The 13,776-nt window shown below is 39.4% G+C and overlaps 1 protein-coding gene across 2 annotated transcripts in view; it reads right to left on the bottom strand.

The window, feature by feature from the left end:
• Positions 1-15: 15 nt before the first annotated feature.
• Positions 16-13,776, bottom strand: part of sgsm1b (small G protein signaling modulator 1b) — a 17,458-nt gene continuing 3,697 nt past the window's right edge. For both annotated transcript variants that reach the window (XM_015035570.1, XM_015035569.1), the window contains 23 exons: positions 11,169-11,244; positions 10,406-10,568; positions 9,447-9,599; positions 9,103-9,170; positions 8,878-9,020; positions 8,669-8,800; positions 8,467-8,591; positions 8,312-8,379; positions 8,071-8,234; positions 6,703-6,832; positions 6,135-6,261; positions 5,988-6,052; positions 5,741-5,886; positions 5,528-5,656; positions 5,265-5,438; positions 5,072-5,140; positions 3,661-4,788; positions 3,438-3,562; positions 2,671-2,753; positions 2,460-2,569; positions 2,223-2,319; positions 1,943-2,110; positions 16-1,438 (listed from right to left, as the gene is read on the bottom strand). In XM_015035570.1, the coding sequence (XP_014891056.1) occupies positions 1,350-1,438; positions 1,943-2,110; positions 2,223-2,319; positions 2,460-2,569; positions 2,671-2,753; positions 3,438-3,562; positions 3,661-4,788; positions 5,072-5,140; positions 5,265-5,438; positions 5,528-5,656; positions 5,741-5,886; positions 5,988-6,052; positions 6,135-6,261; positions 6,703-6,832; positions 8,071-8,234; positions 8,312-8,379; positions 8,467-8,591; positions 8,669-8,800; positions 8,878-9,020; positions 9,103-9,170; positions 9,447-9,599; positions 10,406-10,568; positions 11,169-11,244 (3,732 nt within the window). In that variant the 3' untranslated portion in view covers positions 16-1,349. The remainder of the gene's footprint in view (positions 1,439-1,942; positions 2,111-2,222; positions 2,320-2,459; positions 2,570-2,670; positions 2,754-3,437; positions 3,563-3,660; positions 4,789-5,071; positions 5,141-5,264; positions 5,439-5,527; positions 5,657-5,740; positions 5,887-5,987; positions 6,053-6,134; positions 6,262-6,702; positions 6,833-8,070; positions 8,235-8,311; positions 8,380-8,466; positions 8,592-8,668; positions 8,801-8,877; positions 9,021-9,102; positions 9,171-9,446; positions 9,600-10,405; positions 10,569-11,168; positions 11,245-13,776) is intronic.

The raw sequence follows: 13,776 nt of genomic DNA on the forward strand, positions 1-13,776 counted from the left end.
TTTTTTTTTATTTTCTGTGCTTTTTCTAGTACATGTATGAGCGTTTGTCAATCAGTAGCAACTCAAAATATAGAATCTTTTCACTAAGATTAAACCAAGTTTTAGAATAAACAACTTGATGAGTCATGGTGAAATACTTTGGGTATAAAGTCATAAAAATCAGGATTACTCTTCATACATAAAGCCTCAGTGGTGAGCATGTAAACTTGTGTTTCAGAAAACAAGAACACAATATTGTTATGGTAAGGATGAAGGGAAGAGATCCTGACGGCTAATTTGACCATGATGGTAGGATAAAAATGAATCTGTTGAGGTACAAGCAAAAGATGGGAGTTTAACGTGTCGCAGAGGCCCAGTCGTGTTTTTCACCTCTGAGAGTTATCCTCACGTCACTCGCCTGATCGTGCACTGAAGCAGAATCTGTTGGTGCTGCACTTGTTGGATTTAATGAGCGTCGTCAGCTGATGTTTTCATCCTCGACACCAGCATAAACGGAGCGCTGCTTCTTATGTAAGTTTATAGAGAGAGTGAATGCAATAAATGTCTGTAGGTGAACAGGTGGATTTCTGAGAAGCACTGGCCTGCACAGAAATAAAAACTGACATCTGAGTCAAAGTACAAACTCAAGCGAGCTGAATCATCTCTAAATCGATGCTCAGGGGATGTCGGAGAAAGAGGGAGGAAGGATAAAGGCTGAAGCTACCAGCGGAAACGTTTGAACCGTGTCTACAACCAAAGTATGTGCATTCATGCTGGGCTGCACCGAGTTGGGGTCTGTATGTTTTCAAGGCTTGAGCGCATCGGAGGCACAAGACAGAAGGTTAAGTGTTCCAGGTCCGAAAGCAGAGCAAGGATGTCTAGATGCAATTTGGACCAAATCATTTGCTCATCCAAATTATGTAGTGACACAATATCAGATAAACAATAATGTTTTCCACAAGATGACTAATAATGGCAGCTACAATTCAATTCTGAGAAAACGCGCGTGGTGTCAGGTGGAATAACATATTTTAAAGAGAGTGATGAGTTTGGTTGCTGTATCCCTGAAAACAAACTTCAAAGTTTAAGGCTAAATAACATCCTGAAGCAACATCTACAAGGACACATTCAATGGGTGAACAATAACACTTCAGAAGTAAATCTACTGGCAATGCTTGTGTCTCCTGAATATAAAGAGGAGCAACTGGTGAGAGGTTGTTTTACAACCACAGTTTGAATAATGAGCAGCTTTAATGACCTCCAACCCAATGCTTTAGTTGACGTCGTCATGTGCCAGGATCTTTGAAACAATGTTATACACCAATCATGGGGTCATGGGATGCAGCATCTTTTAGTGTTACTTGTTAGTGTTACTTGTTTTCTATGAGAGTCTGCACTTGGTGGACAAGTTCTCGGGCTTTCATCAAAACCTTCGGGACGTCATGCCGCTCCGCCATTTCTGAGAATAGAGGGCAGAAGTTAGACTGGCTGGCAAATTACAACATGTCAATTATTTTAGTCTTCATTTTCGTCAGCATAGTGATATCAAAAAAATGTTTTAAAAACCTTTCAAACAGAGACCATGCAATTTATTTGTTACTTTACTCATCAGTTTTAAGATTTGCTTGAAGCAGTTATCTAAATACTCCTCAAAAGTAACACCATTTCTCACTATTTCTAGAAAATGAGCTATATTGCTCTGGCAGTACATTGTTGTCGGCCCGTTTTTATGCCTGTAGTTCCATCTACTTTTCACAATGCAAAAGGTAGATGGATTAATACGGGGAATACTTTAAAATCTTTAAGTTTCAAATCAGCAGCAAGATGGTCGAAACGTGGACATAACTGGGTTCTCCAACATGAAAACGATCAGAAAATGCAAAAATGCTGCGAAATTCGGAGTCCATGATTAGAAATGAGCCAAGACATCGAGGGCTACAGTATTCATCCTTCGTCATCTTACCGTTGAAAAACTTGATGATGTCTGTGAAGTCCATGTTATTTTCCAGAATGATGTCTCTGTACATCTCCACTAGGGCAAGAGCGATGAAAAGCACAAAGTGCTCAGAAGATGTGTTCTTGGCTGCCCAGATCGTTTCCCACACAGCGAACACATCATCATACACCATTTCTGTTCGGAAAAACAATAACACAGTCCCTGATAATCATGCTTTATACAACATATGATGAATTGATAAGGTTGGATGAGCCAACATGGACGATTCTAATATTTTCCTTCCCACCTCTTTTAAAGTCAAGAAGGAACCAACGGTAACAGAAGTAGAAGTGAGTGTAGTCTCCATTCTGCTGCATCAGCTCAAACAGTTCAGAGTCCAGGATCTGTCCATGGAGAACCAGAGAATCAATCAGTGTGGGTCAGACCTTATATATTGTTATTATTATATATTGTTATTATCTAACTGAAACTTTCACTGAATTTAATCAGTATCTAATTCATTCCGCACACAAAATCAACAAACCTGTATGAGTGATCGCATATTGGCAAAGTGAGTATCCATGGCACCTCCATGTGGAAAATTCTGGTTCATCCTCTTCATCAGTTCGGTGAAGCAGCTGAACGCCATTACCTCTGCGAACATTCCCCAACACAGACATGGACACACTCAACCGACGTGTTTCCTCCATGCGCACTAATCCAAACTTAAAGTTTGCACTTTACATTTTACTGACCATCATCCAGAATAACCAGAAGGGGAGCCAGTAAATCACACATGCCCTGCACATATCCCGTCTCCAGATGCTGCCACACGTAGCTGCAATGATAACCACATTTTTAATGTTTCATTAGCTCCGCCCTTGGGAGTTAAGCACAACTTTATAGGTATATTTAGAACAAATAATAAGTCAAATTGCATTTGGTTTATTTCTTCATTGTAGCAATCTTCTTAGCAATAAATCTTATACCTTTGGATAGCCTGTTTCCTTTTCTTTATTGGTGCCACAATTTTTAGGGACATGCATACGAGGGTTGAACAGCAGAGATGAACATGAGAGTTTTGAATAACTTGACTTATCCTCTTTGCTAATAGGAAAAAGTTTCTTTGTAGAGGTTTCAATGAATAAGACATAATGGCAGTCAAACAATTTATTCATTTAACAAATAGGGGCCCAAGTTGTGCATGGAAGAACCGTACAAAACCAGTACAGCCTGACACCTCGTCCTTATGCTGGTGGGTAGCGTGGTCACACACTGCTGTGGGATGGTATTCTCAAACCAGCACTGGTTGCAAGTTTGCCAGTGTGGTTGCACTGAAGCCACACTGGCAAGCATAAGGTTTTCTTTGGCTTAACCTACCAACTCAAGTCTGGTGCCCAATCCACAAATTTCTTCATGATTCAATAGAAAAATAAACAGGCTTTTACTGATAGTTATTTACGAAGAAGCATTGTTACAATAAAGAAAACAAGCTGTTTATTTAGCAGTGCAACAAGTTTACCTGCACATGATGTTACGCAACCTCTCCAGATTCTCAGCAGTAAAGTACCAGTATGTTCTGTCGCAACGTCTGACGTCTTTGTCAATGCGATGCAAGTTGATCAAGTACATGTCGAGTGTTTCTTGCTAAACAAACAAAAAAAAAACAAAAAAAATGACACCAAAGTTGTTAGTGTATGTTTGAAACAGAGGTAAATAATGTCTTTACGCTGTCCAATGCTTACAGAAAAGGTCTGTTCCTCTGAGGATTCTTCATATTTGGTCACACCTCCCGTCTCTGCAGATTCTGGTTCAGTAAGCACATTGTCCATCTCAGCCTCTTCCTCAGAAAGACCCAGGTCAGTACACTCAGGACTGGTGTTGCATGCTGTGTCCAGATGATGATCTTGGGCAAGCCTCTCTGAGGCCATTTTCTCCCTTTGGGCCAGGGAGATGGGAGGAGCAGCAAGCCCTATGAAAGGCCTGGGCTTAACGTCTTCTGAAGTCACACATGTTATCCCTGCAGGAATGTCCTCCATTTCCAAGGCAGAGGGAGAATCGTCTGAATCCACTGCGTCTGGGGACTGCCGAGAATGAGACGATAATGAAAAGCTGCCTCTTGAGGCGGTCTGCAGGGCATTTAGTACTTGTCTGACTGGAGAGTTTGAACCGGGTTTATCAAGTTGCATCTCTGTGGCTTTTTTGGTTTCAGCAAAGTCGGAAACGGTTGCTTCTGTATTTTCAGGTTTTTTAGAATCCTGTGGCTTTTTGTCACTTTGGGAATCATCCTTTTCTCTTAATGTTTCTGGACAAGAGCTTTCCCCTTCCAGATCTTTGCTCTTGTTCGCTTGAAGAGTCAAAGTTTCTCCGAGTGGAGGTGCTTGGAAATATTCGTTGTGCACTTCCGTTTCCAGCTTCAGGACATTGGTGTTTTCTGGAGCTGACTTCACGTTCGTATTCATGTCTACTTCTTTTACAACTTCATGAGTCGTGGGCTCTTTACTCTCGGCTGCAGATGTCTCTTTGGAATTATTTATTCCTGTCTCTGCAGCAACTTCACTTTTTACTTCATTCTTCTGGATCACAGCTTCTTCCTCAAGATCTGGGAGTTTGACATCTTGTCCAGCAGATTCACTGACTGCTGGGTCTGATACTGCCACAGTTTCTTCACTGACAGTTTCAGATGCTTTGGCTGCAGGTTCTTCTGTTAACTCGGGTACAGTAGCACTATCTGGAACTGGTTGTTCATTTTGAACAGCAAGGGTGGAGGATTCACTGGTGGAAGGCTGTGGACCTTCTGCGGTCTTCACGAGGCTAATTGGTGGCATTTCTTCTCCTTCAGCCATGGGTTCGGCCTCAACTGATTCAAACACCTTGAAGCCAAAAAGAAAGTAGTAGAGACAAAAATCATTCTAGATCCAAAAGTGAGATGGTCTGATGTCAATTACTCCAGACACTGAGCAATTTAAGTAAAAATGCTGTGTGTTTTATGTAAATATCTCACTTCAGCTACTTTTAGGAAGTAATTGACAGAAGATATATTTTGATTTAAGTTTAACTACAACATTTCAGAGACTTTAAAAACAAAAAATATTGTGCCAAATTTGTTTAGAAATTGATGGTCAGCAATTGAGTTGAAACCAGCAGAAAAAGTACCTGAGCGTTGCTGCTGGAATCGCTGTGTGAGTGGGCGTTTTGTTGGTCTGAGCTGCTACTCAGTGATGACTAGAGTGGAAGAATTACATGCAAGAAAACTCAAATTATTACTGCATTGTGGTGTAAATAATATTGTTAAATTTTTTTTCCCCCTATTGTGGCATTTTATTAAATGTGCATAGGTCAAACTTACATCTGTGCTGATGGTGGAGTCCCGCTGTATGGGCCCCCGTTCTACACTGGCTCCTGAGGAACATCGTGCGAGGGCCTCGGCGTGCTTCTCCCTCTCTCTCTGACGGACAATGACCTCACAGCCCTGCCACTCCTTCATTGTCTGTTCATACAAGGCTCGCATTCGATCATCGATCTGAGCCGCAGGAAATCCATGAGAGCAGATCATAAAACAACCCCAATACGTACACGTGTCCTTTCATATCCGAATGATATATGAAATACCTCCAGTCTGGCTTTCTCAGTCATGGAGAACTGATAATGTCCCAGCAGAAAGGGCCAAACCTCCTTGCGAAGTGATGATGCCACGCCACCAAAGTACACAAGCCTGTGTATCTCATTTTCTCCAAAAGCCTAACAAAAGACATTGTTTTTTCATGAATTGCCTTGCAGTACAGATAATAAACATTATTGCAGTTCAGCATATGGAAACCTTACAGAGCTGTCCTTTAGAAAACGTTCCCAAACCTCCACAGAGAGACCACCTCTAGCATGACATGGTATATCTGGATCAACCATAGTGGTGTTCACCAAAGCAGAAAGGTGCGTCCGGACTGTGGATAAATGGCGACAGTATGCAAGCCCTAGGGACAAAAAATAATTATTATAAATTATTGCTCTCCCTTAAATCTGCAGGACTGGTTTTATTCTAGTGCTAAAATTACGGTTAGTTTTTAACACTCACATCCATAGAAAGCCCGAGAGATTATTTGGTATTTCATTGTGTCGCAAAGGAGCTTTATAGGAGCCCTGGCAGAGTTGTAAAATTGAAAATGTAGTCAAATGGAACAATTTGAATATTAATTGTAGTCAATCTTTTGAGCGTATTTACCTTTCATGATTGCAGCCGTTAGGTAAAGAGCCTTCAGAGGAGCCGTTCTGTGAGCAGGAGGAGCAGGAGGATTTTCTAGGCGTTGGTTGCCACATATTAACGCCCTGATCCATCATCTCAGGAGGCACTGCACAGTACAGGAGCATTTATTATTTCCTCCCGGTGATAATAAGCATCAAAAACAAGCCCGCAGAAGGGGAAACACAAACAGAATTTGGACATAAAGTTAATGTCTTCAAACTGCTAAGAGAAGATTTGAAAAAAGAAGAGGGACACAAATCGCAGCAGAGCATAACGATGGAGATGAGGCAGATAAATAACTTTTTGGCCGTGCAAAGGCACCATGCTGAAAAGAGGACTATAATGGGGAATTAATACAGACAATAAACAGACAACTGCAGCACTTTCAAATTAGAATGAACTTAATTAGAAATATGTGTGCCTGGGGAAAATCGTTTAACTAAACTGAGATCAAATTAAAAGAGCCAAGTAATCTCAGACGTAATCTGTAATGATGTGTTATTGGATCATCACTAGGAGGCAGAATAAGAAGATTAAAGACACTTACTGAACTCCATCTGATTGCCTGGGAAGAGGATCCGAAACACATAATCAGTGGCTTCATCCTCTTCCTTATCTGATACGGAATCACACGAGCTGTGGGGACTTCTCCTACGCAGTTTGGGGAAAACCTTTCCCTGTAGAAAAGACAGAGTAAAAACCTAACTCATTTGAGAATATACATGGAACATGTATAGTTCCCTGATGCCTGTATAATTGATTTAGTTGAACCCAACTTTCGCCTCAACATTTGTCCAGGTTTTGTAAAAGTCCTTTGAAGCTTTTCTGTGAATGTTGACAGTTCTTTTCTTCTGACTGTCAGTCCAGTAAGTCAACCTTTTCAAACGACTGCTCAGGAATCACTCAGACATTAAAAAAAGGCTCTTAAACTCAAGGAATTAATGCCTTTACAAGAAAATAAATTCTTAATTACATCTTCAAACACTTCTGGATGCTATGCAATTATTTTATGCTGTTTTGTTGTTATTTCTATTATAAAATACCAAAGAACAAATAATTTTGTAGACTCAATGTTTTGTTTTATTTCACTCATTAGCTGTAGGTATTAGAAGTCTGGAAACTTATATCTGAACCACACACTATGTTGTCATGGACAGACACAAAAATTATTCAAGGATGAAGAAAGTCAAACTCCAAAAATGTTGGATCCTCAAAATCTACTGGTGTATTTGGATATGCCGCTTTCCTCACCAAAAGCAGGGCTATTTTTATAGGTACTAATAACTCTGTGTACTCTCTTCGCCTTACTTTCCTAAAGGAAACACTGCTAGATGAGTGTTCCTGTGATTAGCTGCTTGTTTCTTGTCTAAATGTTTTATAGAGCCACTGAAACAGTGAACCTTTACTGCTCTGTTTGGTTTTCGGTTTCACAGGAAGCACCTCAGACTCAAACGTTGATAGGTCTTAGTGGTGTTAATTTTGTATAATCCTGAGTGTAGTTTCTCTCTTTCCTCTCTCACAGAAAGTCAGCTTGTCTCAGTTCTGCTGACATTTGTTGTGTTTCTTTTGTTGGTGAAGGTACTGATTGAGTTGTTGCTACGGTTAACTAAGCCCATTATTCTCTTTTATCCTGTTAAAATGGATACGTTTGTTTCTGCTGTCACCACATGCACATATAAATGCAAAATTAAAAACTTGATGCTATTTGCCTGACCCGTATGACCAATATGGTTGGATTGTACTGGAACAGCTTAAATCAATCTAACTGAATGTCGATCTGAAGATTACTTGATATTCACATTTTATATGAACCGTTGCTAAGTAAATAAACTAATCTGAACTAAGTTTTCTAAGAATATCTGGGGTTCTTTAGAGAAAAATGCTTTAAAAGTTGGTTAGATTACGTTGTGCTAACCTTTCCTCTCTGATTCCAGAGTGGAGGGTCCAGCTGTCCGTGAGGTAGCAGGCCGGTCTCTAGACAGGTGAGAAACTGGAGCAGGTGACCCCCTTTGGGAAAATGTAGTGGAGGTCTTTGGATTCCATCTTGACTCACCAAAACTACAGTACCACCACTGTTTACTGAGGAAATCACCAACACACAGATAAATAGCTGAAATTTGGAGGGGAGGGCAAAATCTAAAGGGGAATTAGCATACTTTGTTGATGACAGTGAAGATACACAATCTCCTCCAAACGAATTGTCATCGCATAATCCCAGAAAACACTGAAATACAAAGGAGAAACCAGTCAACGGTATTATAAAAAAAGAAACAATATTTTTTGTAATGCCATACTGTCATACTGTTCTAACCTCTTTTCAGAATCAATCTCCCCAACATTGCCATTCATCAACTGATTGGGAGTCCACTTCAGTGTCATGAGATCTGCAGTCTGATGAAGAGAAAGGTATCCTGGAATGGCCTCCATGCCGTCTCTCTGCAAGGATAAGCAACATTTCTCATCAGAGAGTCATTGCACAGCTATGTAAGTGCTGTTGCACTTAAGACACTCACCGGTTGCACCAGAACGTTGTTCTTCCCAAACAGAAGAGTGGCTCTGGAGTTTTGGTGGAGGGACTCCACGTACTCTCTCACCCATGTGAGAGGTCGATCGTCCATGCTACCACTGGACTGTCTCTTCTGGATCTGGAAGTTCAAGGAGAAATCATAAAGTGTAAACCTACGGAAACAGTGGTGAAGAATAAGCTTTCTGAACTTCATACCAAGGCGGGCCTTCTGGAGGGAGAATCCTGCCGACAGTGGCTGCTGTGGATTCGATGCCGCTGTACAAGCTCATCAGCAGATGGATCTGTCCAGAAATGGTCCGCCGTCTTAACTTTGGTGTACTCCAGTGCACAGGGCCCAACTAGAAAAATTAAGTTACTTGTTTTAAATATTTCTTAATATTTATTTGCTAAGCTAAAAACTGGCACAATAAGGGAAAATACCCAGTAGAGATGCAAGGATTGGTCCATCCACAGGATCCATCAGCATGGCTTCTTTATCATAAAATGCACTAAGGCAAAATGTGAAAACAAATTCGCACATGCAGAATGTTTTACAGTTTGGTAAAAAAAAAAAAAAAAAAAGGTTTTTACAATACATAATGTAGGCACATAATTTTTTAAAAACATATGCTGAGGTACACTATATTGAAAATCAAGTGAAATTTTAAATAAAACGTCAAATAGTAAGTTTGGATACATATTTAACACTAAAAGAAACCTAAGCAAATATTGGTATACAAAGAGCAATACTCTCAACTACAAATGCAACATTTAACATGTAATACCTGCTGTTTTCCACCAAGTACAGAACAATCTTGTCCAGGAGCTTCTCCATCAAAGCTGTTCGAATCCACAGGTGTTTCAGAGTCTGAGGAGGGAGGTTGGGCAACTTTGACTGCCGACTGCGGTCGTTACTAAGAGAGGAAATGTTCTGCTTGCTAAAGAGCAGAAAAAGAAACACAATGATAAAATCTATGTACAGGGGGGAAGGGACAATGTAACCACAAAAATAGTTATCTTTAGAAGTATATGTACATAGGCATGAATATCTTCCCCAAAAATGTTTTTCTTGCATTTGTATTTTTATTCCTTGAACTTTTTCAGATGCTATTATGTTATTACTTCATATTTCAATGTGTTTTACTGTAATTTTAAGTGATTGGCCAACACAGAGTAATGTGTTGAAGTGAAGTGTAAAGAAACGACTCTGTAAGACTCTTACAAATAAAAATCTGAAAAGTGTGGTGTGAAATTTTCAAGTTTTCAAAGCCCAGATTTGTGAAGTGTGTGGCTAATTGTTGAAGCTCCACACCATTCTCAATTCTTCTGCAGCCTCAGCTTTTCTTAAAGCATTTTTCATATATTTTATATATTTAGCTTTATCCACCCGTTCCTACTGAAGAAATCCATTCTCACAACATGATGCTGCCACCACCATGTTTAATCTGGGAAATATTGTGTTCACAATGATTTGCAGTTAGTTTCCCCCCCCCCCCACTAAGACGGAGTTAAACAACTCCATCTTATTTATTTTTTTTAATTCACCAACTCTCTTAAGGCAGCCCAGTGTCTGCATAATGAAACATACACTAAATTGTTGTATAAATAAAATAAATGCTCAAAATCAAACAATGATAAAAACCATATTGATGTCACTTTTCAGTTCATGGCAAGGTTGTATCAAATCTAACTAAAAGAGTACCAACGGCTAAATAGAAATAAAGGCAGGCTGAAGTCGTTTCACCTGTTTTCAATAAGCTGCTCCAGCTCCTGGACCTTGTGACAGAGCTCCTCAGCAGGAGAAAAGCTCTTTCCCACCTTCATAAAGAGTGCAGCGACCTTATTACTGCACAGCAGGCCTGCAATTCGACGCTTCAGTCCATGCAGCACGCATGCCTCTACAACAGCTATAAAAACACAATCACACACACACACACAGCTTTGTTCAGTACGGATATTCCAGTTTATTTTATTACGCACATTTGTTTTTTCATGAACAATAAAGTTTATCTTTCTGAAAGTCTGAAGTATTTTCATTCCCATTGCGTACACGGGAAGGAAAAGTGCTGCTTGGACGAGGAAAAATACACTGAAATCTGGGTTGTCCATGGTTGCTAGGATATGAGAAAGGTGAATCACATATGTCTCACTCCTGGTTAGCATCAACACCTTTGATGGGTGTCAGTCTGCTTTAATATACACTGCAGCTATCTATCCACCCACCCATCCCAGTAAATATGAATAGACATAATGATAGAAAACAACCCATACAGACTTGTGTTGCCTAAACAAATTGCGCGTGACCTTTAGGGCCTGACACATCTGTAGTGTTGTAAAAAAGACTGCCATTTAAAGTCCATGGTTTTAAAATGCAAGTCAAAAGTTGCCTACTTATTTTTCCAAGCCGTATATTTTTATTCTGTTTGTCTTGAGTGTTGCCATACAAAAAGAGTAGCTGTCACTGCAGGTTGCAAGGCAATAAAAATAAGCAGCAGAAAGATGTTTACCACAGAAGGAGATAATGTGGCTGCTGTCTGCGTGCACAAATTTCCTCGTTACTGCTTCCTCCATTATTTGCTTCACCTGAAGAAAAGAAAAACACAGCTTTTGTTACATCTAAAAGTGTTAACAAAGATACCTTTAGTAAATACAATATGATTTTACATCCCAGGTAGGAAGCTTGTGCACTTTTCTTTGCAGAATTTCTTTAATTCAGTCATACATGGTCTCCCTAAAGTATTCTGATCTGATTTATATCCAGACTTTGACTAGGTCACTCCAGCACCCTAAAAAACCTTCAGTTTTTATGTTGTGCTAATCAGAGGTAAACTTGCCTTTGTTCATCAGCATACTACCTTTTGTATTTTGCTTGCGTTATTTTTGTTTTGCGATTAGATTTATTTGACGATCTGAAAAATTTAAGAGTGATGGCTAAAACAGGAACCAATTTGAAAGGAAAGAAGCAGTTCTTCATAGCACTGTAAGTGGTGCCAAAGATTCTGGAATAAATACGAGAGACAGCTATAAACAGCAAACACAGCAGGAGGTGATGGTAAAATGGAAACAGTATCCTTATCTCATGAGAATATCTCTGATTGCAGTTTTAAATCTCTTATATCAACATTTGGTGTTTTCCTTCAAAAGGATAAGTCTAGCGATTCAGCCTTTCTGCAGCTCCGAAAGATATATTTTCTGGTGGTCTGCCCACCAAATGTGAGATGCATGTCTCCCGCATTATCGAATAACACCACAAACATTTCAATCTGTAACAATGGAAAAAAAAACAACACAAAATTCTGTGCTTCCTGTCCATTTTCCCATAAAATTACTTTACACCACATTTAAAGCACAAGCTAAGAATTATTGTCCGAGTACAACAACAACAAAAAATATTTTCTTAGGTTTTCCTAAATGCAATTTCCATGAAAACTGGATTATATAAGACTCCTTGGTTCATTTCCCATCTGTCCAAATGTGCAAGCTTCTCAGGGCAAAGTGCAAAAGACACAAGTTTTGCTTTATCCAGACTGAAATAACTGCACTATGTCAGCTAAATCCTCTGTCATTTTAAGGCGTTTGAGGTTGCTTGTGACATCAAGAGTGTTTTTGTGTGCATGATAGTTTCAATGCATAAAATCTCCCCAAGCTCAATTCAACTACAGACTTAAGGCAAACATGTTTTATTATAAACATGTGGACCCTGCTGTAATTCTTTCATTTATTTACTTTATTTACTTCTACTTCTTATGGATTGCTTTTGGTGGAAAGACTTGGAAAGCTGTGTGTCCTTTTCCTTTGGATTAACAATCATACATTTCTTTGTATTGGTTTATTGGATGCATTTTCCAATAAAGCACTAAAGTAGAGGGACAAAATGTGGAGAAGGGAGGTAAATGATATGAAAACTTTTGCAAGGTCAATTTTTGCCCTTTTACATTTCATATTTAAAACTTTTAATTACTGAATTAAAACAGTTTGTACTTATAAAATAGAAGAATATGTCAAAGTCTGAATCTGCATTTCAACCATTAAAATTATACCACCTAATGGAAGCTAATTGCTGCATTTCCAAGTCAGAGTTATGATTATCCCTAGGTGAGCATGAAATATAAAAAGTATATACGGCTTGAATGTAAATTATAATGTATTACATGTTTATGTGTTATGATTGGACCTCTAATTGCAAAACTACATGCCATTATATATTCAGCAGCAAGCACCTTGTTGCAAGGGATCCAAAACTGTGGTTCAGTTCATTAATGCACCTAATAAGTACAGCTTAGGGTTTGTTTGCCTCTAATTTAGGCATAATAAACAACAACAACAACAACAAAAATTAAGACAGCTGCTTCTGTGTCTTAATTAACCTGTACAAATCTATATATTGAAGCTCAGCCCCTCCCAGCTGCAGAATCATAGCTACAAGAGTCATGGATTGTTTTTTTTTGTTTTTTTTTTTTTTTAAGAAGCAGTGAGTCACAGGTGAGGGCGAGCATGAACGCAAAGAAACAAGTCTGCAGGTACCAGATTCTCTAAGGCATGGACAAAACCCACATTTGTATTTTCAAAGAGTCACCGATCAGTCTGAATGCAGTGTGGGCTCCCTTGTTCCACCGCCTTTTGTGCAAAAACAAACAAGCTGCCTGAATAGTGCAGCTGTTTGGAACATCTAAAATTAAGCAGATGGCAAGGTCACGGCTGTAAGTTTGGAGCATTGACATGGTTCTTGTGTTCTTATGGACTATTATTTTCTTGTTTAAATGCAGATGTTGCAATAAAAGAGACGAATCGGTGCATGGTTTCTTTTAAGTGCACGATTTACAATCATCACTTGTATTATCGTCATCATTACCATCACCACCATCGTCATCATCAACATCTTACGCCAATCCAACCTTCACCAGGAAACGGGCAGGGCGATTTTGTTTGGGATCATAACATCCACATCTATTTACAAAGGGGGGAAAAAAACCCACCAGGTTTATCATAAACAGGCCTGTGGGGTTGCCAGACCCGCTGAGCGACGTCCACACACACATACACACTCAATGCTTAAAGCTCCGGTAAACACGAACACAGACGAACAAGAAAGAAGTACCCTAATAATAACGTTAA

Source organism: Poecilia latipinna, unplaced genomic scaffold (assembly GCF_001443285.1).
Source record: "Poecilia latipinna isolate Pla-1442-1.1 unplaced genomic scaffold, P_latipinna-1.0 Scaffold339, whole genome shotgun sequence".
Lineage (NCBI taxonomy): Eukaryota > Metazoa > Chordata > Actinopteri > Cyprinodontiformes > Poeciliidae > Poecilia > Poecilia latipinna.